At 33.7% G+C, this 25,912-nt stretch overlaps 1 protein-coding gene across 50 annotated transcripts in view; it reads right to left on the bottom strand.

Moving 5' to 3' along the window:
• Window positions 1-25,912, bottom strand: part of CLASP2 (cytoplasmic linker associated protein 2) — a 143,368-nt gene that overhangs the window by 34,788 nt on the left and 82,668 nt on the right. For 7 of the 50 annotated variants that reach the window (XM_081071341.1, XM_081071336.1, XM_081071340.1 and 4 more), the window contains 6 exons: window positions 17,723-17,824; window positions 12,002-12,172; window positions 11,448-11,555; window positions 6,880-6,986; window positions 3,571-3,815; window positions 2,271-2,334 (listed from right to left, as the gene is read on the bottom strand). In XM_081071341.1, the coding sequence (XP_080927467.1) occupies window positions 2,271-2,334; window positions 3,571-3,815; window positions 6,880-6,986; window positions 11,448-11,555; window positions 12,002-12,172; window positions 17,723-17,824 (797 nt within the window). Of the gene's footprint in view, window positions 1-2,270; window positions 2,335-3,570; window positions 3,816-5,181; window positions 5,206-6,879; window positions 6,987-7,926; window positions 7,990-11,447; window positions 11,556-12,001; window positions 12,173-14,747; window positions 14,775-17,541; window positions 17,569-17,722; window positions 17,825-19,916; window positions 19,935-21,633; window positions 21,658-25,912 lie in introns of all 50 variants that reach the window. The other 43 variants (XM_081071325.1, XM_081071369.1, XM_081071324.1 and 40 more) reach the window with 14 other exon arrangements.

Consider the following 25,912-nt stretch of genomic DNA (forward strand, 5'->3'; position numbering starts at 1 on the left):
AGTTGAAAAACAAAATAGGATTCAATCAGAAAACTGTAATTTATGAGAAATTCCTGGAAGACCAGGCAGGCAAGACCATATTACTACAAATTAGGATACACATTTACTTAGCCGAATAACAGCTTCAAGGTAAGCCCTCCTTCTATTTCAATAGGAGGAAAGGTAGAAAGAATGCGTTTAGGTGCAGTTCAATTTGCTGGTTTGGAGGTAGGAAATGGAGTGTCTGCTTGCTGGCTTCAATTTTCTTGCTAAGCTAGAGGCCAGGGCGCATGCTTGGGGCACAACATGTGTGGGGAGGTGTACAAGGCTGGAATTTTGAGGAGACAAAAAAATTTGACACAGCCTCCATGGAAGACAGAAGAGAAAGATGAGAGGGAGAGGATTGCCAGGCAGCACTGAGACAAAAAAGCACAGATCAGAAATGGAGAATGGCAGGAATATACAGGGATACACAGGGCTGATTTCACCCAGCAGTGGCCAGGATGTTGTTTCCCTTCAACAGTCCTAACTTTCAACCACTGGCATGAGCTCCACAGTAGGGATTCTTAAACATATGTTTCTATTTTAGTGTCAATAATCAAGAGTTGATATAGAACAGGGGTCAGCAAATTATGGTCTACAAATTTAAAGTGGTTTTTCGATTTTTAAATGGTTTTTCCATTTTAAAATGGTTTAAAAACAAAACCAAAAAGCTATTTAGTGACATGAAAATTTGTCTTACACCTTACAGCAGGAACAAGCTATATAACTTATTGAAGATGTTTTAAAATTTTATTTATTTTAAAGTTGTGTAGATTACTAATTAAAATATCATTTAATACAACAAGTCCACCCAGATTATAATTGTCTTGTCCTGTGGCTTACATTGCCAACAAAAAATATCAACAGTTAATTTGTTCAAAATTTATAGACTTTTGCATTAAAGCAAATCCTACAGCTGAATTAGTGGTAGCAATGCCAATATAAAATGGTACAGCTACCTACATGTTCTGTTTAAAAGTTATGTTTTAAAAAAATGTAATAAACAAACTGCTTACCAATCTATATTTTAATATTTGTCTTTAATGGGACCTTATATTCTTGAATAAAATAAACATACCTTCTGGGAGAGGATAATCTTTGAAATTTATTATTTTAAAGTATAGGCAATTTATAATCTTCAGTTGGATTTAAGATTATGTATTAAGTGGGATTTTAATATCTTAAATAGTGTAGTAATAAAAATATCGAAAATAAAAAGGAAAAATGAGAAAATTATATGCACAAGAATAAAGTGAAGACAATTAAAAAAACAACAACAGTACAGTGAAATTCATTAAAATTTTTCTTATAATTTCCCTTCCACATCTCCCTCTCAGTTAGGTTAGAAATTCTCATGGAGATACCTAGTGTCCTAAAGGAAGATACGTAATAAAGTTTTACCATTGTCAACTATATTGCTAAAAACAAATGAATACATCTTGGAACAGTACACATGTATTTACAACAGTATCCATCAAAGTAAACCAAAATTCCACAGTATACATGCAGGTTATGCAATAGTACTTAATTAAACATATTATAATCAACATTAAAAGCTGAACATTTAGAAAATTTTTATGGACTATTTCAATATACAAAAAGCTTCATTTATATTACTACCAAACTATGGCTAAAGCCATACTTGGTGCTTTTGTGTTATTTAACGGCAATTTTTTTCCTACAAAATGTTCTTTTAAGATAAGAATATACCGGGGGTGCCAAAAAACGAGTATACACGGACTTGTATTCATCTTTTGTTATCAGTATATATTGAGTATTACAATTTTAATACAGATTTTTTCCTTTTGTAAAAGGTGTATACATTTTTTTGGCACCCTCTGTATTTACATTAATGTTGTAATACACACAGAAGAAAACAATAAAAAATTACAAACTTTTTTCACCTTATCCCAATTATTTCCTTTACAAATAGTAAAATGTTTTTAATAACACAAATACACTCACCCTAATTATAAGTCATATTTATTACTATATCATTCAGTTTATAGTCTTCGATAATCACTCTTTCAAGAAGCTTAAATGGTTACCAGAGAGCAATTTCTAAATTATGTATGATATAAAACACTTAATTTCAATTATGTTCGAAAAGATTATCATCATTGGAGGGCAATAATAAAACAAAAATGGCTTATGGGTGTTTTTTTTGGCTATTAGTTTACTTTTTTTTTTTTTTTACAATATACAAAGGACACCTATAGGAGTAAATAATCTTTAATACTAAAACATACCTTGCCATGAGGATCAGCAAACATTCTTGTGAAAATTTCACATAATCTTTTCAGTTCAACTCGACTGTCAAAATATAAAATTGTTAATTAATATCTTGCTGTAGGATGAAGTCACTTAAAAGTAACCTTAAGTATAACTGAGCTTCTTAAAAAATGGCTTTAAAAAAAGCCCTCAAAATGGAGAAATTTGTGGGATTTGCTAGCCATGGCTCAGTACATATTTATCAAATACAACTATAATTCTTTTGCAATCCACACTATTTTAAAGGTTAAAAGTTATAAGAAATACAATTGTATTTCATTAATGTAGCATGACGGGAAACTGCACAAATGACATTCCCAGCACATGAATCTTATCCTCTTAAATGCTAAAATGTTTTCTTAAATTTTGCCACCTGAGGGCTAAAATATTTCTAAACTATGTCTGCTCTCTTGCCATTTAAAAGTGATATACTGAACCTAATATTAACGTAATCTTGATGGGATTAGGAACAATATTATGATTTACTGCAGTGATTCATGATGTGTGATAACATTAAAATATATTAGGTAGCACACAGATAAACACTGATTTCAAATTATGTAGGGCTAATACTTCCTAAAATAAATACACAGCTAGTAAATCAAACCCTGATTTTAGATATCAAGTCAGGAAGTAATCCTCTATTTTTCACCACACTCAAACTTATAAATTATCTGAAACTAGGTTCTTAAAAGGGTAGACAGACTATAGAGGTTTAAAACATTACACAGATAAAAACAATAAAAATTTAGGGGGAAAAGGCAAGCAAAAGCCATTAGGAAAGGAAACCAAACCTAAACAAACTAAAAACTAATATAAACTTCTGTCCTTAGAGAAATTCACTCCAATTCCATTTCATATTACATTAAGATTCACTTATTACATAAACATTAAGACTATAACTTCATTTTCAAGTGAACATAAATATTTTTTCCTCTCAATGAACAACTTATCAGGAATGAATTTTAATAAACCAGTTGGCTTTTATATTATGTACATTTTATTATTTATTTTAATTTTAAAAATTAACAACACTTTTCATTTAACTTCTATTTGTTAATAACGTTTCCTTTTAAAATGTTTCTTTGTGAATTTAAAATTTTTTTAGTAATTACAGTATAAATGGTCCTCAAGGACTGAAGCTTGGGAAAATATTTTAATGCCACCTTCTAAATTCAGGACAAATCTGTTCCCATACCTGTACAGTGTTACAGAAACAAGGTCAAATCAAAAAGTGCTAACCTGACAAGACAATGATTTAAAGACAACACAACTTACCTCAGCGTTCTCTGATTTTTCAGTAAGTTCTGCAGACCCAGGAGGCCTTCTTTCCTTTCTGACCAGTTGGAACTGGCACATCTGTTGAGGACTTCTGCCACATCTTCCGTCTGCCTCATGTATGTAGGAATACTGCCATTTCGAGAACTATAGGAGCGTTCTGAACAAGCACTGGAAGCATCGCTGTTGGCATCATCATCTGAATGCATTCCATATGATTCATATCTTCTCCGAGCAGGTTTTTTCTGTTATATGTAAAAACTCTTATTAGCAGTAGTTAAGGAACATACCGGTACTTCACAATTTGTACTGACCACAAAGGACTGGATTTTTTAAAAAATCATTGCAAAGCATGTTGCTAATCATTGTAATAAAAAAAGTCAATATTTAGTTTTTCTTCAGAAAATATGTTTTTGAAGTTAGTAGAAGATGAAATATTCTTTAACTATGGAAAGTGGCAGAAGCAGAATAAGACTATATGGAAGTTCAGATATGTAAAGTGGGAGGTGATCAAAAATGTGGGTTTTATTCCTTTTCTGTCTCCTTTTCATGGAAAACCAAGAACTACCACATTATAAATGAGCAGAGATTGTATTAGAAATCTGAGTTGGTAAGAAGAAAATATTATCTTTTTAAAAAGATGAGAATGGATCAGAAAATGGACAATGGATGAAAGAAAATGCCTGTTCCCCCTATGTAAAGTTCTATTTTTTTTCCTGTCTACCTTCTCTTTGTTCTCCTTTAACCTCCACTATCACTTCTCTTGCCACTCTTCCTTCCCTTATTCCCAACCCTCTTGTCTCCTAGAGAAGCAAAATCCAGACAAAAAATGATGAGAACCTATTTTGTTTACTATTATTTTTAAGAGGCAAGCTCCTTGAGGGTCCTCCAAGTTTTTCCCAACGTGTTTATACTGTCCATTTGAATAAATATGATAAAGCATACTTAGATTCCTTTGATTTCTTTACATCTGAAGCTTATTATTTAATATATGCAACTGCCAATTATACCTTGCAGATCAAAAGGGAAATGAGAAGGAGTAAATAGCTTATTTGAGATTTCCCGGAAAAAATTGGAAAGAAACCTTTATGTAACCTAATATTTGAATTTAGGCTGGTGAACCATGGTGAAGACATTTGTATGAAACATGTTAATCACAATCATTTAAAATAGTTCCATGTGGCTATAAATTCTCTAAATTCTAAAGTCTAGAAGAAATACAACTTGATCTTAATCCAAATAGTTTTATAATGATGATTGCATCACTAAATACCTCATATGGACTTAGAGACACCAACTTAATTTAGAATAGTGGTAATGTGACCATTTCCGGTGTTGGGCCCCAGGATCAGTTTTGTTACAGATATCAGTGTGAATGACATCAATTCATCTGTACAAAGTACTCAGGATTAAAGGTGAGAACCCCAGTAGGGCACTCTATTCAAGCAGTATCTTCTTTTCATAATCATATATACAAAAAAACAGGATGTATGTCTAAAGATTTTATTAACTTCCACTTGAATTTTTTATTGAAGACTATCAGCCGTTAAACTGATAAAGCAAAGAAAAGTTATGGTATCATAAGATGTCAAAAAACAGCAATGTCTATACCTTAGTCCGTATGTCTCCTAAGAGCTGAGAGCAGTAAATTTTTAAAGAGAAAAATTGAAAATAATGAAGAACATTTTGCTAAACAGTACAATAAAGTGGGCATAAACAATGCCCATAATCAGAAACATTAAGTTTTTTAATACATAGATACATAAAGACTGCTTATTAGCAGGCTATATCTTTAATCTTGCCAATATCCTTTAGTCCAAAGAGAAATATCTAAGTTACAAAAATATTCCCATAACCAGTTTTCCCAAAGAAATTCAACTCTTCTTCCTATTTGCATCCTTTTGTTGTCTTCAAAGTTAATTTTATTTCTACCATTTTCCTAAGGTCTAAATTAGGCTTAATAGTTGGAAAGCCTTTTCCTAAAAATTAATAGTTAACACTGGGATATCTATGCTATGCAAATGACGGAAATAGACAGAATCAATTTATTGGGATTCAGCTTTTAGTCCTGGTGGTTAAATATTGCTCACATGATTCAAACACAACATCTTAGTATTTAAGTAACAGTTCAAGAATAACCCCATTCATTCATAAAATGTATGGGAGCAGAATTTAACTGGTAAATCATCCATTTAAAAAGAAACTAGAAAATATGAGTTGAAAACTATACTGATGTAGAATAGTAAATTTGAAATATCTGACTGATTTAATATCATAAGAACAAGATGTAATAAATATTCACATGTCCAAGAGGACAAAGTTCCTACTTAGTTATATGAATTTATTTAAAAAAAATAATGAAATGGCTGAGGTAAAGGGAAAAAATCAGCACATATAGACTGTTAAAGAACTACACATATAATCACATTTAATATATTACAGCTATGACCAATGAATATTCTTTAAAACTTGTTTTTCAACTCTATGTGGCAAATTGTATTATACCAACACTGGTTAAGACATGATCTATTGTTTTAAATGGCACAATGTATTTTTTAGTTCAAAACAAAAGTGAGGCCTTTTGTAAGCTGAGTAAGAAAATGAGAAAACGCTTTTCAAACATAGGATTAATATAATTTGAAAGTAAAAGTGTCATACTTAATTGATGTGGGAAATTGGTAAAAGCCAATATTGTTTCAAGTGATACTGCCTTCGTAATTTTAAGTGAGAAAAACAACAGTGATAGATGCACAGCACTCCTCTGACAAAGTGTCATGGATCTGTAGATTATATTTTTAAACCTCACTGTGTCAGGCATGAAGAGCCAGGAAGGTGTTTTAATTATAATTTGTCTTGAAGCTGTCCTTTCTTTCAGCTCAGAAAATACAAGTAAGTAAAAGACTATACAAAATCCTACTCCAAACTAAAACAATCCCTAATTCTCAAGGTTAAGCTAGCCTTAAAACTATATGCTTGTACTATATACAATTATATTCTAATCTACCTGCTGGTACTCTCAGTGTACTATATACTGCATAAAACATATCACCAGATTAAAGGCTTTGACATTTATATTCCATGTATCCCATTAATTACTACTGGCTCTCGCTTCAATTTCTGAACAATTAACACAGACTGAGAATTAATTATGCTGTTCTGCTTTTGACATTGCCCACATCAAAATCTTTCTAGATTCAATCCACAAGACCTTTCCCATCTCCCTTCCCACTCTGGTCGACTGGCTTACTCATGCATTAGTTTTGTAACTGGGACAACTATAAAGATAAGAAAATGGAGAAGAGTAAGTACCAAGGCGTCTGCTACTGCCTCCTCCACATCGGAGCCCGTGTTCAGGACGCGCATTGCACTGACAGAAGATGACAGTCGGCTTGATTGGCTGATGCCATACCCCGGACCTAATTCATCAGAAGAAGGAAAACAGCTTTGAGAGAGTCATAAATGTAACAGTGTAAGGTTGGAAAATTTAAGATTTTTAAGGGGAGGAAAAAAAAAAAAACCAATGGGGAAAGCATTTTAAAAGCAATATTGTACCTTTTGGGTACATATGATTCTTGGTCAAATAAAAGGGTAAAGGCAATTAAGACTACTGACAATATGTGGACACTAAATTTAAAGAACAGTAACTACAATACATTCATAACCAGAAAATAGAAGAAAGCATGGCTGGCCAACTAAGGGCTTGCAAGTGTGTAGCCCTGTAATTAATCCAGCTCTATCAGTCAGGCAAATCTCATCCATGTGGGTGAGCCCCGAACCAAGTTCAATTCTTAAACCAATAATGATTATGAAGCTCAATGACACCACACCAGTAATTTACAAGGGAAAAACCCTCTAATTATTATCTCTTCTTCAAGATAGGTTGATTTCATTCTATAACTAATACATATCATTTGATATATGTAAAGCACTTACTATGTGCCTGACATTCTGAGATATGTGAAGACAAACCAGAGATGGGTTCTCCCCCCGCAACTACTTTCTATACCATCATTTACAATTAAAACACTTCATCCACCATTTTGGTTTTTTTTTTTTTTAATGTATAAAGATGAGGTACATAACTGAGAACATAAAACAACTCTATATTTAAAAATGACATAGACTACGCAAAAGAAAAATGTCCATCTGCTAGTGAGAAACACATTCAAATAAGGTTGCTGAAGGGGAAAAAGTTACTTGGGGGAAAATAAAAATATCACAAATGACTTACTCTTCAACAAATTAAACTTAAAAATGAATCAATTTTAAAACATGAATGTTATTCAATGGAAACTGAAAAGGACAAAAATCTGAGATGAATGTACAGATGACAGTGAAAATGTACTCATCCTTCACCTGAGGCCCCATACACATCGGGGGCGTAGAGGGCACCAGTGGATCTGGAATGATGTCTGGAAGCTGGAATAACAGGACCATACAAACCTCATCTATTACCACAGAAACAATGAATAGTGGCAGCACTATAGTCGGGCAAGGAGAGTTAGTTAACACGGGTATTACTCTTAATAGTTAAGGATCAGAATATTGCCAAATAAGGCAACTGAACATTAGCACTGCAACATCACCCTTGACACACAACAGATCTTACACCTACGGGGACAGACATAAGCCCACAGGAGACAAAAGCAACTATTCAAATGGAAGGAAATGTCAAAAGTACAAGCATGAAACAAAAAAATGAACACTGTAGTTAAAAAAAAAAACCACTATGGTAACTAGTAGTCAATTGTAATCCTATATCCTCTAATCTTGAACCCAATTAGGCAGTTATTATTATTATCCCATTTTATAGATGGGTAAACTAAGGCATAGAGGTTAATGAATTTGATCAAAGCCACACTACAAATGATATACCTCAGGATCTGTACTCTTTCAAGGCCTTTGCTCTTAAACATCTTACACTTGCCATCTTCACATTGCTCAAAAGATAACATAGCTCATTTATGTTAACATCAACATTTTCCATATGCTTCACAGAATACGAGTTTTACATTCAGCAGATTTAAATATCAAAGCACATCTGAACATCAAAAAAACAATATTAATAATTTAATCAAAAAACCTGAAATGTGTGGCATGTCTCCCTATACTTTATGACATGTTTCTCTAAATCTAAATTTACCATATTTAAAATTTTAGATCTTAAAATCCTGATTTGTTTTTTATATCTTCATAAAGTTAATCTTTTAGTCACATACAAAATCAAATAAACTAGGAAAAATTCATTTTAATACTAAATGAATATAACACTTATTTTAAAAGTTACTCTTCTTCAGATATATTAATTAGAGCCATTAAAATACTTTTATTACATAAATCACTCTTTCCTTTGCCACAGGACTTTACTGAACAAGAAAATAATCAAAAAATAATTGAGAGGATTAAACAGAGACGATGCTGCACAAAATGTTTAATCAGACCCTGAAAATTTCTAAAATGGTGAGCAAGGGCCGAGTCAATATAGCAATGCCTAATGGATGAAAACCTCTGAAAAACTTCAGGGAATCAATAGTTACTTGTGGCAAAAGATAAGAGGTAAGAGGCACCACTCATGTGCTTATCCTAACATAAGCCTTTTTTTGAATCTTAATTCCAGAAATATATGGAAACTGAGGGTGCAAATTCCAGAGAAGTTCAGCTTTGCCCAGCTCCGATTTAGTTTGATGCTTTCGGGCCCTCACACTGGCCTTGTGCTACAACTGAATGGATGACAGGCTACAGGATTTACCTGCTCAATGGTAGTATTCAAGTCAGAAGCAACAAAAGGATTCATCAACTAAACAAAATAAGGACAGCAGAATACAGGCAACATAGCAGAAAATAGGAATGGGGAGGCTAGCCAGATCTTTGGGAATGCTACTCTTAATCCCTGTGTAACAAATAGAGTTAATTTGCACTTTTACTATGCAGTACCCATATGTTCATACAAGGGCTAGAAAAATCAGTTCATCTAAAGCTACAGTCTATAATTAAAAGGCTCAATCATCTTAAACCCCAATAGGATGTTTCATTAGAATCAAGAAAACCGCTTCCTTTAATAATAAAATTTAAATGATTTAAATTGTCAAATGGAGCCTTTGAGATTAATCTAGAAAATTAATAGCTAGAAAATATATCTCTCTAAATATATCTAAAGTGGGCACATTAACATTTTTAAAAATTAATTGTTGGTTATAGATTTCCTCTAATTTCTGACTATTGTATAGGTTTGAAAGGTATGGAAATATACTTTGGTTTCCTCTTGATATCACATTTTCTAATAATTCTACATCACATTTTCTAATAATTCTACAGTATTATCATTACCTAAATGCAGGTGTTACACCATTAAAAAAATCTAAGATCCCTGCCACTAAAGTGTTAACTAAAGTCTTTCTAGGTAAGCGATTAGAGCTTCAGGGGAGAGAGGTGGAGGCCCAGTAGCGGTAGCAGGTGGGGCAGTGATGACGGCTACAGTGCACCACGCACTGCTTTGAGGGATTTTGTCATGTATTCTCTGATTTATAGCATCTTCAAAATAAGCCTAGAAGTACATGCTATTATTATCCTAGTTTTACAGATGAGGAAACCCAGGTATAAAAAAGCTACAGCGCTGGAGTATGGACCCAGGCCAATTGACCCTAGAACATAAAACTCTTAAACTACCACACATCCACTCCACTTCCTTCAATTCTTGAAGGTCACATTCTTATTTTATACAAATATAGGATTTATATCACTTCTTAAATACATAGACGAGGATGTATTACGTATATATGTGTATCTATATGTATGTATGTGCATACACACATACACAGACACTCCATAGACTAAGATTATTGCATATGAATTAAAAATATCTTTGGTAAAGTATAGAAAGGGATACTCTGGCACCTGGGACCTATGGCTAAACAAAGGTTGAGTATATCCTGTCCGTGTCCTTAGCTCAATGGGGTTTTCTGGGTCTGTTCAGGACAGTTTAGTGATGTATTTGAGCCAGAGAACATAAAATTAATCTCTAGAAATTCTATATTAACATGTCTATCAAAGGAAGTAACAATTCAATGGACAATGATTAGAACTCTGTTCTACTTAAGTGTCACAAAGTCTGAGAGCAACTCTCTAGGTATTGTAGTGACCTGCATTTTATGGAATTAAAAGAAAAATCTGAAATGGTTATACGTATGTGCTGGTATACAAAGTACTAGGTAAAGCATTAAAGGACCATGCAGAAATTCTAAAAATTTTCAATGTAAAAAATACTGCCTCTCCAATTATTCCAAAATACTAAAGATTTAAAAAAAAAATCATTTAACATTTTTATAATAGAGGTTAAAGCAGTATTATAATCGAGGTACTAATACAACCTTTGTAATTGGGACAGATAAAGGTTTTACAGCAGTGACATCACATTAGCAATAATATACGGAAAACAACTGTTAAGCAGCAAAATACTATAAAATGGTATCCTCTCATTTTAATAAGTGGTTCGTATATTATTTTATAGCATTCTTTCTAGTAACCTAAGTTAAATGCCTAAGGTGAAATGTCAATATTTCTGCTGAAAAGGACAAAAGTATTTATTTTATCAAACTAAATAGTCCTATTTCACTTGAGAGTAAATATTTAAATACGATATTTAAATTTTATAGGTTTGTAGTTTAAATCTGTGTGATATTTACTTGATCATGTTTATACAATGTCTAACTTGCTCATTTAAGTAAATGTCCCAAACATATCATTTCCTTTAGACTCTTTGCTTTGAACGACAGAAAAGAGAGGCAAAGATACAGTTGATAAAGAAAGCTGAGCTGAGGTTATCAAATAGTGAAAACAGAAGCGGAAAGCAATGACCTCACACCTGCCCAAATACTTACCGAGGGGCTGAAAGGAGCGAACAGGACTTGTATCCCTGCTGCTTTCCCGACTGGCTTCTCGGCTGCATCCCTGACTCACACTCGGTCGAGGAATACGACTGCTTCGGGCTGATACGAAGCAACAGCAATATTGAAAGGGAGAAAACAGAAAACAGCATTTGCATTTTTGATATTTTGGTTTTATTTCTTTTTTCTTAAAAACTGATCAATAACTCAAGTTTTTCTAAGGTTGGGAAGAAATTACTTTTGAGGAAGCATTACCAGGAATACTGCTGAATTTCTTGAATACAGTCCTCTAGTTTGAATGAGACTAGAAGAGTAAAATAATACTTTGCTAAAATAAAAAGGCTGAAAATAAAATAAGATTTAAAATATAAATGAAATATACTTTCAAGATAAGCTATCTATTTCAATTTATCACCTGTATTTCAACTTGTCTTGAATTTTAAGTTGTTTTCCTCTAACTTATAAGCGCCTAATCAAAATCTTCAATGGTACCTAAACCTGAAATACAAAGAAATAAAAGGTCCCAAGTCTCACTGAGAAGATCTTACCCACTGAGAGCCTAGATGGACTGGCCTCTCTGCTACAGCCCTGGCTCCGTGGAATCTTGCTTCTCTTCTGTGCTGAGGCTGAATTGACCAGGACTCTCTGAACACCAGAGCTCACAGTGGACAGGGCTGTTGTGGTCAAAACTCTTCCAGGAGACCCAGACCGGCTGCCAGCTGAACAGCAAACACACATACGCATGTTAAGATGTGAACTCCAAGAGAACTTCTTGAAAGGATAAAAATTCAAGAAATACATCCGAGAAAACTGTGCTAGCAAGTTCTAAGTTCAAAGAAAACAGAATGAGAAAGATTTATATATAATCTTAACCTGGAAAAAAAAAGGTTTACTATAAGCCAGAATGGTAAATTATGTAAAATATATTTTCAGTTTGGGGGGGTATAAGGTGCTATGTTTAACAAGGACAACACTATTATGATTTTCAGAACACAAATAGTATAAAAGATTTCCAAAGAAATAACTTTCTGACAATAAATTTCATATGGCTAAAGCCATTTATTTAAAAGGAAAAAAATTGATAGCTCTATTACTGCTATTATTTTTGTTAAAAATATAACAATGAAAATTTGCTTCATGTTAAAAGTGTCTGCTAAGATGCCTCGGAATGGGTACAACAAAGTTATCAATCTTGTTCTTATGTATATTTTTTAATTTTTACAAAATTAAATTTTAACTGTTTTACAAAATTGGAACAACTGACAAAGAAATTTGCTTTTTGCTATTTGCCTTCAAATAGCAAAGGGATCTTGGGTGGCTACCCTCTGGGGTGTAGATGCAGAAGTACTAAGGGCAGAGCAAGACTATCAGCAAATGTCAAAGAAGCCAGGTGTTCTAAACTAGTGATATTCAGCCTTGGAAGGCAGGGAATATGCGTTCAGGAAGATAGAAAGAAGGAGCTGGACAAAATCTTAGACACTGGGGCAAGGGTTAAAAAAGACGTTAAGAAACATGGTTTTAAACTAGAATTGCATGGGTTAACTTTTAAGGGGATGAGCACTTTGTCAATCAAAACATTATGTCTGCACTGAATGGGAAAATGGACTAGATAACTGCAAAATAAACTCTAACTCTAGATTCTGAATGGTAGCATTATAGAAAAGTTAAACCAGCACTTAAATAAATCTTCACGAAAGCAACTTTTCCCCTTTGTTGGCACTACGTCTCCTAAGCAACAGGGCAGTCACTGCTCACCTTGTGTCATCTTACCCAATCACAGTTCATTTCCACAGAGCAAAGGTTAAAGACTCAAATGCAGATGGGGACAAGCTGGGGATGTCAATGAGGGCAGAGTGCTGAGTGTTAAGGCAGGAGTGGTGACTTTTTAGTGCAGCCAAGCTCTGTCGTGAGGTAATAGTAGCCAAGTTTGGGAAGTTATGAAAAATGAAAGCTTTGAAATTTCCTGATTTTTATCATGTTGTGTAGACCCCAAAATACATGAATGGAGACAGGCTGGATGTGGTCCATGGGCTGCTGATGTGTGACCCTTGTAATAATTTTCTTGGCACGATCTTACTGAATACAACTTAAGCTCATGCTTAATTCCTAAATTTTACCAGCACACAAAATGTAAGTAACTTCCACTGGTTATAGCAATACTGTAAAACAAAGCAGTGTTTCTGATAAATAACTTAACTATTTGAGCAGAAGGTATTCTAAATTATTGTAGGAAATTATTCAAGTCTACTTTAAAATGATGGCTCATTTGAATTGTTTCATGATGCTTCAGGTGAAGAATCTTTAAATCAGGTTTTTTTCCATTATAACCTTAAGGATACTCACAAGGCACCTACTTCTCCATGCAGTGTCTAAACTAAACATACACACCAAAACACCCAAACACCCAACATGCCACAAACTCACAATGCAAGATAAGCTGATGGAATATTTTATGGGAACACTTGCAACAATATAAAAAGTGTAAATAATGAACTGAACACATACAATATGGTATTCAGTTAAAATTAATATGAATTTAGGAGGTGGAGGTGTTCGTAGGAGACTAGAAAATTCCTTGAAGTGTGGGTCTATTCAGCAGACAGGAAACATGCAGTATATAAACAGAGTAACCACTCCTATTTTAGATTGATTGAATTTAGCAAAATAATACAAGCTCACTCTCTATCCATTTAAATTCATTCATGCCCCCTCCTAGGGAATAAAATTGACAGTGTTCATTTTGCTTTAATCATGACCCTCTTTTCTCCAATGACCCCCTGACCCCTAAAACAGTGTGACAATTCCAGTGCCTCTGACTCATTTGGAATTATTTATACTTAGAAGAAAATATCAAGGCTCTTTCCCCAGCAAAGAACTACCAAGGCTAATTATTTCTTCTAAGAAAACCACAGAGTTGATGAAAAGGGGTATAATGTACCTAGGGAATAGCATGCTGGAAAATAATCTGCCAAACTTGAAATTAGATACCTAATTTCTTTTGTGTTGCTTAAAGTTTTCAAATTACCATTTTATACTTTTTATGAAATATTTTCAAGGCATTAGTAAAGCTCCTTTGCTTTTGAATGTTTATAGCTGGGGAATCAACATGGATAATTTTACAAATCCAGGGTTTTGGTAAAAAAAGACAGGCCAAAGAAAACTCCTAACTGGCAAGATGGCTATAAAATGATGGAATATTATCTATGAAGAATTTCTGCTGAATAGAACCCTTTCTTGATCATGAAAATAGGTGATCAAACAACAGATGCACACGGAAAATCTATAGATTCTTACCCCCAATGGTATTAGCAGATTGTGATCCTGAACAAGTGTAAAGGCAGAATTAGGGGAAGGGTTACAATCCAGGAAGAGGGAAGGAGCAGATTTAAAATGGATGGCAGATGGAAATAAGAAAGCTTTAGTCAGTTCTTAGAAAATAAAAGACCCTAAAGCAAAACAAAACAAAAACAAAAAGCTTAAAAAGGAAATCCCCAAACCATAGATGTCTGTAACAAAAGCAGTAAGTACATTTAGTAATTTTTACAGCTAATAAACTGAAATGAGACACTCATGTACAAAGCAGATGAAATGAAGTTGCAAAAATAAGTGTAAATTCTTCAGCTTTTCTTCTGATGGCCTAAAATCTAAATAATTAAATGTTTAAGTTTTTATTATTTAAACATTTAATTTAAACCTACAAGTAAGGAAGAACTACAACATCTTATAACTGAAGAAAAAGCACACAAAAAAAGCTACAAATTTTATCTTTCTTAAGACACAGAAAAGAAACACAAATGGCAGATGGATTAGGGTGGGGAGACAATGTTTCTGACAGGCTGTACAAACATTTGTACACAACCAGTCACTATCAACAACAACAAAAAAGACACAATCCTTACATAAGTATAAATCTGGAAGTCTCTCCACTTAGTCTGCTTTTATTTATTTTGGTTAGCCATCAGAACACACTTGCTTTGATCCAAGAGTTTTGGGTGTTTTTCTTTTTTTTCTAAATGATGATATAAAAATATGGAAAGTCCATGCAAACCCTAATGGATTACTTTACAGCAAAGTGAAGATGGAGATCACAGCAATATTTCTATGCGAATATACTGTAAAGAAACTTGCATCAAATTATATAGGGCCACAATATCTTTTTTCAAAAGAATTTGGAATAGAACATATAGTCATTCAAATAAATAAGCAAGCAAGCAAAGAAAAACCTCTCCATATGATTTAAAACCTACGTGACTGTATAGTGGGAATGTCTCCTAATCTTAAAATCTTACTTAGACCTAAAGGCCTATCATTATGTTTTCATATTTTAGGTAAGGATTTGAAGTATTGTGGATTGGGTTTCAAAGTGAAAAATCAAATGTAAAAAAGTTATGCTATATTCCACTGAAGTGACCAGTAGTTATAACATACCTAAGGGAGAGGTCCTTAAGTAATATACTGAAAAACCATAAACAAAGCACTTTGAATCTTTGTCATGATGTTTTAAATTTCCTAACCTCACCATTATTTATTTTTTGCTTCCTGAAGGTCATAAGAATAACACGGTACAGAGAAGTACGCAACAGAAGTATAAATTTCAATTGACAATAAGAATAACGAGGACAATTTTATCAGCTATAATATATAGTGCTTACTCTGGGCCCAGGCACTGTCTTAGCGTCTTAAATATACTACATCATTCAATCCTCACAACAATCCTATGAGGTTATCCTCTTCATTTTACAGATGAGTATACAGAAATAGAACTTCAAAAAATCTGAAAGAGCCATGACTCACATTTGAGCAGCATGGCTCTCAAGTTTGTTATTTACATCAATACTTCTCAATCTTTTCTTTAACACAAATCACTTGGTGATCTTGTTCAAAACTGAATTCAGTAGATCTGTGGTGGCATGAGATTGTGCATTTCTAACTAGCTCCCATGATGCTGATGCTGGGCTGCGCACTACATTTGGAGAAGCAAAGCTCTATACTACTATGCTGCATTGCTAAAGAGTAAGTTACTTTAAAAATATACAGTATCAAGGAAGAATGTGACATGACCTATTCCTATTTTGGTTGGGAGAAGAGCCTCTACCCAGACAAATAATCCTCAATTTGCAAACCAATTTTACTGAGCATTTCTGCTTATTTTTTTGGACTCTTGGTGAGTGCTCCCATCATTACTCTGTCTGGATATTTTGGCTTTGGAAAGAGGAGAAGAGGAGAATCTGGAAGGTGGGACTTATGTAATCACCACCCTGGCGTTCTCCAAGCTCAGCTGTCTTTCCCCTGATTGCAAGATTCAGAAATCAAGTTAAAAAACACAAATTGAGCATTGTTATCTTGATAAATCACCTAAACATCAGTGGAAGATAGTTAAATCTTTCCTATCCAGAACAGCCAAGTATGTAGAATAACCCGAGAATCACTTCCTTAGGAATAAAAATCCTGTTTTTACAGATAAGAGATAATGAAAATCTCTTGATAAAGAAGGAATGGGAACAAACTCCTTTAAATTAATAAATGCCATAAGTGTATGTGTTACTATTCTGAAATGTGTAGAAATGGATCATACATTTTATCTAGACCTCAAAATAGTGCTTTTTAATAACTGGGCATATGGAGAAACTCACCTTCTAATGAAATAGAAAAAATATATTTTAAATTTAACAAGGAATACAGCAGAACTGGTCATTTTGTTTTCTCACTATAAATCAGCATATAGCTGACAAAAATCTAGCTGTATTCTAATAGATTTTGGGGAGATTATAAAGATACCACACACCTGTCCTTGAATAGCATTAGCTAGATGTGATTTGTTGCTAAAACCTGGTAATTTTTTGCCCCTATAAAGCATAATTTTCCACATTTGCAAGTTTCTGAGTAGACTGTGAAAACCTTAATGCTAAGAGATTATGCTATTTAAAATATCTCCATGCAAAAGTTTGTATAGCAGATGAAGTTTGTCTTTCTAAGTGGCAGATACCAATGATGCAGCTTAATAACACACCAAAGACAAGACAACACTCACTCAAAAAAATTCCAAAACATGCACAACAACTGACCCAAAACATTGAAAAAAAAATACCTTCATTTTTGTCAGGTGATGATGAACCTAAAGTATAGAACAAGAACTCAGTATGTAGCTTGTCTTTTTAAAATTAGCTTTGTCTTTATCCACTGGTCAATCTCCTAACACACAATATACAAGCAACACACTTATCTATCCTAACATATTACAAATACAGGAGAACTGAGGCAATACATACGCTGTGACTGGGACACCATTTTTGTTCGACTTCTTCCTCTAGAATCTGCCTTGGCATTTCCCATGCCAGCAAGTGGTGCTGAAAGCTTTGCTCTTACTCGACCTGAAGAAAAAAGTTATTTACATAATTAAAGATATTTTTCTACAATAATATTCAGTAATGAGGGAAAAAAGTCTCACTATAATTTTCTAATTGGTGTGCTTTTCAAGTATTAAATTCTATAATCATGTAACCCATTACTTACAGATTATATTTCTCTCAAATTTTTAAAATACATGCTGCTCTTTACATGTTGCACCATAAACTAACTTTCCTTTAAGGGTAAAAGTAAAGTCAAATTAAAAGATTTCCATTCTTAGTTTGATTAGTCCAGTGGAGCTATAATTAAAATAATTATTATAGGCATGCCACTTGTTTCTTAATTGGTAATTCCAATTTTAAAATTTCAGTATCAATGAAGTTTATTCTCAAATCCAGTGTGTAGTTTTAAACATAAATCTAATCTTAGGAACAATCTAAACAATCCTTTTTATTGAAAATGCACTTCTAAAGGGATCTAAAAGAAGAGATAAAATATTTAATCTTTTTATCTTGTGCTAAACATCAGATTACTACAGATGTATATGGACACGTTTACCATTCTCTTCCCCCAACCAACCAATTTCATTTATAAAATGATTTGAGAAATAACCTATCACATAAGAGTTGGCACTTCTGTCAACACATTTCCTTCTCTACCTCCCAGCTGCATTCCTTTCTCTTCTACCACTGCCTCATCCCCGCTCCACAAAATCAAGCCATAAATGAGATAACACTTATCATAGTCTTTAAATAAACTGCCATTAGTAAAAACAAAAATATATTACTAGCAAGTACTTTTGTGTTCTTAAGCATCAGTGTCAAGCACTATCAAGTCAGAATGAATACAAAACATAATCATAAAGAAGGGCTCAGAATCCTTTTTGTTAAAAGGTACAATTTGCAGGGCAATCACAATATACTAACTAGCCGGATATGGCTATACGAGTCACGAAAAAAAAAATCCCGAAGAGCAACGAGAAGTTAGGAAATTAAAAACTTCAAAAAAAATTAAGAAACTACAAAATTAAAATCGAGTAAGAACTGGGAATAAAACAAAAGCAAAATCAGAAGTATAGCTGATAGAATCCTAAAATTCTATCAACTTCTTCAAGGTCCCCAGTAAGCCCACAGTTCAGACCTTTTACCCTTTTAGTCTTTCTAGAATAGAACACAATGTTCTCCTGACTAACAAGTAAAACAGAAAGACAAAATTATTATTTTTGAAATGGAGAATTTATCTATTATAAGAAATTAGGGTAAGTTAAGTATTTTGATATTTCCATTCTATTTTACAATGCCACAGTGACAGAAACCATTTTTATAGAGTATTCCAACTTAAAACCTAAAATATGAAAATATTTCAAATATGTCAGAGTAAACATGAGATCAAAATACAAATTAAAACTACTTGGTTTTGTATCACAAGAAAGTGTCACACCCACGCAAAACTTAGGAGGGAAAAAAGGTGCATCCAACCAGAGGTTTAATAAGACAGACTTCAGGCAGGAGAAATATAAAAATTGAAGTGTTTTCCTTTCTACTATTTCAAAAGCAACAAACATTTTTTTAAAGTAAACTGGCTCAGTAAAATAAAAATATACTTAGCAAGTTTTTCGTAATCTCACATTCAAATCATATATGCAATTTACCCAGTCACTAATTCAAATCAAAGATACATTTAAAAGCTGACTAAATAAATGCATTTAAACACTGATGATATTTAATCTCCATTAATAAAGCAATGGTGCACGCTTCCCCAAAGTATAAATGAACTGGCATAAATTAAAAAACAAAACCAAAAAGCATTAATGTCACTATTCAAAAAAATGAAACTATGTGCTAACTTTATATTAGATATTATTATACATGTTAAGCGATTATGTTTTCTCAGCATGAAATGATCCAAAATACAAAGCAAAACTCCAGAATGAAGAATTAAAAAAGAAAAATCCACATACATAATTAGCAAAACCAAACATAAAATGTAGAGGCTACCACAGCTGGCAAATGATACCGATTTGCAAAGAAATCAGCCTATTTTAGTTTTAATTCCTACTAATAAAAATATTAATGTAGAGGTATTTGTGTTACTAACAAAATGTGTAATTCTTACCATCTTCAGATGCTGTTCCTAAATAAGAGAAATAAAACAATAACATTTCAACAAATTCTGCCAATGCTAATGTTAAGACCTACCTACTTCACGCCTCCCACCCAAGAAGAAAATGAAAGTAAAAACAAAATCTTGTAGTCTGTCTTAAATTAACATTTAAAAGGTTCATTTTGAAAAAAAAAAATTGAAGTAATCTAATGATTCACAGCACTAAAAAAGGTTGAAACTAGACAACTGAAAATGGCAAAATTCCATAACATAAACTTTTACCTAAACTTCATACCTAAAATTTGAAGTGGTAAAGAAAATTAGAGAAATTAATCACTCAAGAAAGATGCAACTCTGTCATTACTTCTCTTTGAAGATTTTTATGGATCTTTCCAGAGTTAAGAACACTTTCTGAGCATTTTCAAGTCCATAGAAAAACTAGAATAATTGATGAACATGGGAACCAAATCCATGACCTATGCCTTATTAGCCCAGTATTTTCATCAAAGCATTATATATAAAGACTTATCAATCCATCAGCTATTTAATCATTTATGTGTGCTCCCTAACATGTCAATGAAAATGAGTAAAAACAACCAAGTATAAATACCATAACTCATAACTACTAAAGGGCAATGACAGATATGTGTGTGCATATAAAGACATTTTAAAAATATAGGATTGAACATCAGTGAGAGTAACACATCATGTCAAACAGGTGATTACTCAAAAAGGCTGATGTTTATGACCAACAGAAGAAAATATTTTGATTTGAAAAAGGAGAACAATTTGTTTTTAAAAGATCCAGAATCTCGGTGTTATAAGTAATATTGAAAGGTTTAAAATAGAGATTCTCTTGGTGAGCTTTCATTTCATTCATTTTTTTTAAATTTATGAAATACATTAAACATCATAGAAGCAACAGAGACTAATAAAAGTAACACTCATACACCCAACCCAAGATTAAATGTTCCATTTCATCAGAAGATACACTGATTTCAGAGTTTATGTAATAATTGATAGAAAAACATAATACAGTTCTCGATTTTTCCTAGACCCCATACTGTGGCTTATAGTTTCAGTATTTTCTTATAATTTCTTTAAAAAAGCTTAAATTTCTAGAAAACATTATGGTATCTGATGAAGTGAAAGGAAAGTGCGGGTAATATGCTGTCTGGTATCTGACAAAATACCATACAGATAAAAAAATACCATCTTGAACGAAGCAAGAGATAAACTAATCACTTGAATACTGAAATTAAAAAGGCAAAGCTTAATGTAAGTTTCTCTTAAAAGATAGCATCTGTAACTAGTATTTCACATTTATAAATAACCATATGAATCTGTAAAATATGTCATTTTTCTCTCTCTGTTCAAAGTTAGTAAACTAAAGAGTTGAATCAAATGACATGAGATTCCTTTCTATTCTTCTGAGACTAATATTTCAGAAAAAGACTTAAGAAACAAGACTTTTCTAAGAGCTAAGGTAAAAAGATTTAAGATAATTATTTAACTTACAACAATGAGTAACCTAGTATTTGAGTAGACTGGGAAACCCCAAAATGTATATGCCTAATCTAAAACTGAGTCAGAATTATGTAGCCATTTTCATGTTAAGATTGCTGTTAAATAAGCACTCTATTTTCGGAAATTAAGAAAATGAACAAAGATATTATATAGAATCCAAGAGCCATAAAAATCTTTAGTAATAGAATTAGGAAGGTCTTACCATCCATCTTGTCAGAAGTATCCTCTTTGATGAAAGCAAGCAAAGAACAGAGGGAAACTTAGTATATTAGAAAGAAATGATTTTGCAAAACCCAGAAAACATTATTTTTAATAAGACAGAATCCATAGCACAGATATATATGAAACTTGTTTTCAACTAAAACAAATTCCTGACTGTTTCCCATGACACCAAACTTCCTCTTCAGAATAAAGTTTTAAAAGATAAACTTCAAAACACTCAATGATATTCCCGTTGCCAAAGGATTCCGTACTTTAGTGAAGGAAAAAACCCCAGTGGCAACTGCTTTAAGGAATGTACTGAGTTAAATATTGAAAGATTACAGTAAGAACAATTTTCAGATGACTTTGAAATCTAATCTCAAGCACAGATCTCTCTCCTGAATTCTATACCACTGTATTTCAATGCCACTAATGTGTGTGTGTGTGTGTGTGTGTGTGTGTGATTATACACTATGCTTCCTGAACACCTCCAGTTTTATGTTTCACAAGGACTTCAAATTCAAAATGCATAAAACTCAACAAATTTTTTAATTGCTCATCGTTTAGGAAACTACCAATAGACAGAGAGGAACCTACCAAAAGATGAGTATAAAAGCACATACTTCTGGATTTCTAGCACCTAGGAGGGTGCCTGGCAAAACCTAAGTGCTCACTGAAGTGTTTGCTGAAAAACCATAGATAACTCCCTCTGACCCATAAATGTTCAGCCATAAGCATGGCTCAAAATAGAAGAAAAGCGAGAGTACACCAGTCACATGTATATAAGAAAGCTGAGGGGGGAAGGATAGGGGAAGGAGGGAGGAAAAAAGGAAGGATGAGGGGGTAGAGAGGGAGAAGGACGGGTGAAGAAAGGAGGAAAGGAGAAAAAGAATGAGAAAACCCATTATCTAAGTCCTAGAAAGAGCCACAGGAAAGTTGCTCATTGCCTCTGAAGGTGAACCTGGGCAAGATGGAGAAAGAAGGATAGAGGGACACCTTTTCCTTCTGTAATGCAGCAAACAAATATGCAACTCAAACTTTAAAGAACCAAAAGAAACAAATTAAGTCAACCTCATGGCATTATTACAGGTTTTCTTATGAAAAAAATACTATGGTTGCCAAGTGGTTTTCTAATTCCCATTAAAACATTGTAAATACAGTATTTTTTTCTGGTAATAATAATAGATATTAAATACATTTTTAAGACTCAGGATAAGTGTTTTTTCCCCACTTTTTCCCAACTTAAAAAAATTAAGATATAATATATGTACCATCAAATTCACACTTTAATAGTACACAATTTGGTGTTTTTAATATTCACAAGGTTATACAACCCTCGTTACTAATCCCAGGACATTTTTATCACTCCAAAAAGAAATCCTGCATCCATTAGGAGTCACTCCCTATTCTCCTGACTCCCAGCACCTGGCGACAACTAATTTTACTTTGTTTCTGTAGATTCACCTATTCTAGGTATTTCATATAAATGAAATCAGACAATATGTGGCTGTCTGTGTCTGACTTCATGTTTTCAAGGTCCATCTTGTAGCATGCATTAGTACTTCATTTTTAACGTACAGGAGATCTCCCACCCACCCTTATCTGCAGTTGCCCTTTCCATGGTTTCAGTAACCTGAGGTCAATCAAGGTCTGAAAATGCTACTTGGAAAATTCCAGAAATAAACAATTTATAAGTTTTAAACTGCTCACTATTCTGAGCGGCACGATGAAATCTCCCATTGTCCCACTCCTTCCTGTGTGAGCCGTGAATCGTCCCTTTTCCAGTGTATCTACACATACATACACTACCCACCTGGTGGCCGTCAGTTATCAGATCGACTGTCTGGTATGGCACTGCTTGTGTTCATCACCCTGATTTTACTTAACGGCCCCAAAGCACAAGAGCAGTAATGCTGGCAATTCGCACATGCCAAAGAGAAGCCATAAAGTGGCTCCTTTAAGTGAAAAGGTACGTATGTGTAGAAGAAAATAGTACGTAATAATGTATTCCTCGAATAATATCCCATTCCACTGCATGGACGTAACCTGTTTAAACATTCACCAGCTGATAAACATTTGGGTTGTGCCCACTGTTGCCTATCATGAATAATGTTGCTATGAACATTCATATACACGTTTTTATGAGAACATAAAACGTGATTCATTGTTTTGGGTATACAGTGTCACATGGTAACTCTATGTAACTTTTAGAGAAATTGCCAAGTGTTCCCATAATGGCTCCCCTAATTACATTCCCACCATCAGTTTCACTATATTTCCATTTCTCCATATTGTTGCAGGTAATTGTTATTATCCATTTCTTAAATAATAGCCACCCCAGTGGGTGTGAAGTGGTATCTCATTGTGCTTTTGATTTGCACTTTCCTAATGAATAATGATGTTGAGTATCTTTGTATGTGTTTATTGGCCATTTGCATATGGTCTTTAGAGAAATGTCTACTCAAATCCTTTGCCTACTTTTAAATCAAATTGTCTTTTTGTTACTGAGTTCTAAGAGTTCTTTATATATTTGAGATACAAGCCCCTCATCAGGTATGTGATTTGCAAATGTTTTATCTCATTCTGTGTGCTGCCTTTTTACTTCCTTAACGGTGCCCTTTGAAGCATAAATGTTTTTAATTTTGAAGAAGTCCAATTTATCTATCTTTTCTTTGGTTGCTTATGTGTTTAGTATAGTATCTAAGAACACATTGCTTAATCCCAGGTCAAGAAAATTTATACCTATATTTTCTTCACAGTTTTATAGTTTTTAGTTCTCAGATTTGGGTCTTTGATTCTTTTTCAGTTAATTTTTTGGATATGGTGTGAAGTAGAGGGACCAAATTCATTCATTGGCATTGGGCTATCCAGTTGTTCCAGCACCACTTGTTGAAAAAACAATTCCTTCCCCAGTGAATGGTTTTGGCACTCCTGTAGAAAATCAACTGACCATAAATAGGTATATGGGTTTATTTCTGGACACTCAATTCTATTACACTGGTCTATCTATAAAGCTATCCTTATACCATTCCACACAGACTTGAATACTGTAGCTCTGAAGTAAATTTTGAAATTGGGAAGTTTGAGTCCACCAACTTTGTTCTTTTTCAGAATTGTTTCATCTATTCTGAATCCCTTGCATTTGCATATGGATTTTAGGATCAATTTGTCAATTTCTATAAAAAGGCAGCTGAACTTGTGATATGGATTTCATTGAAGGCATAGGTCAATTTGCCATCTTAATATGAAGTCTTTAAGAAGCTGGGTGTCTGCCCATTTATTTAGGTCTTCCTTAATTTCTTTTCACAAGGTGTTGTAGTTTTCAGTATACAAGTGTAAAATTAAAGTCACACACACACACACACACACACACTTATATACATGTATATGTTTCTACCCCCATGTTCCTGGCTCCTAAAACTTTTGTAATTTCTTAAGTGGCAAGAGCACTAAGAGTACCTTTTGTTCTACTATTTGTCTTTGACCCTGGTACCTGACACAGTGCTCCTAAATCTCTTGGAATTTTCTGGGTAATAGGAGCATTTTTGGTTCTAATGAGGCAATTCCTGGTGGTCTCCTGAACAACTTCAGGATGGGGGCTGGTCACCAGAATGACGAAGCCATGATTAGAAGCTTGGAACTTTCAGTCCCAACCTCCATCCTCGGGGAAGGAGGGAGGGGCTGGAGATTGAAGTAATGACCGATCGATCGATCATACATGTGTAATTAGTTTCCATAAAAATCCTAAAAGTACAAGTTCAGAGTTTCTGGGTTGATGAACACATCCATGTGCCAGGAGGGAGGCACACTCCAACTCCACGGGGACAAAAGCTCTTGTGCTTGGGACAGTTTTGGACCTCATCCCATGTATCTCTTCATCTGGCTCTTCATTTATACCTTTTAATATGCATTGTAATAAACCAGTAATCTAGTAAGTAGACTGTTTTCCTGAGTCTGCGAGATGGTCTAGCAAATTAATTGAACCTGAGGATGGGGTTATGGGAAGCTCCAATGTATATCCAACTGGCAGCAGCAAAGGTGACAACCTGGACTTCCAATTCATGTCTGAAGTGGGAGTGGGGGGGCAGTGTTATGGGACTGAGCCCTTAACCTGTGAGGTCCATTCTAACTACGGTTAGTGTCAGAATTGAACTGAATTGTAGGACACCCAGCAGGTTTAGAAGAATTGCTTGGTGTGGAAAACCTACACATTTGGTGTCATCAGTATTATGAGTATGAGAATAAAGGAGAAACACAGGAGTGGTTTTCCCTAGAGAAGT

The sequence above is a fragment of the Rhinolophus hipposideros genome, assembly GCF_964194185.1.
Source record: "Rhinolophus hipposideros genome assembly, chromosome: 14".
Lineage (NCBI taxonomy): Eukaryota > Metazoa > Chordata > Mammalia > Chiroptera > Rhinolophidae > Rhinolophus > Rhinolophus hipposideros.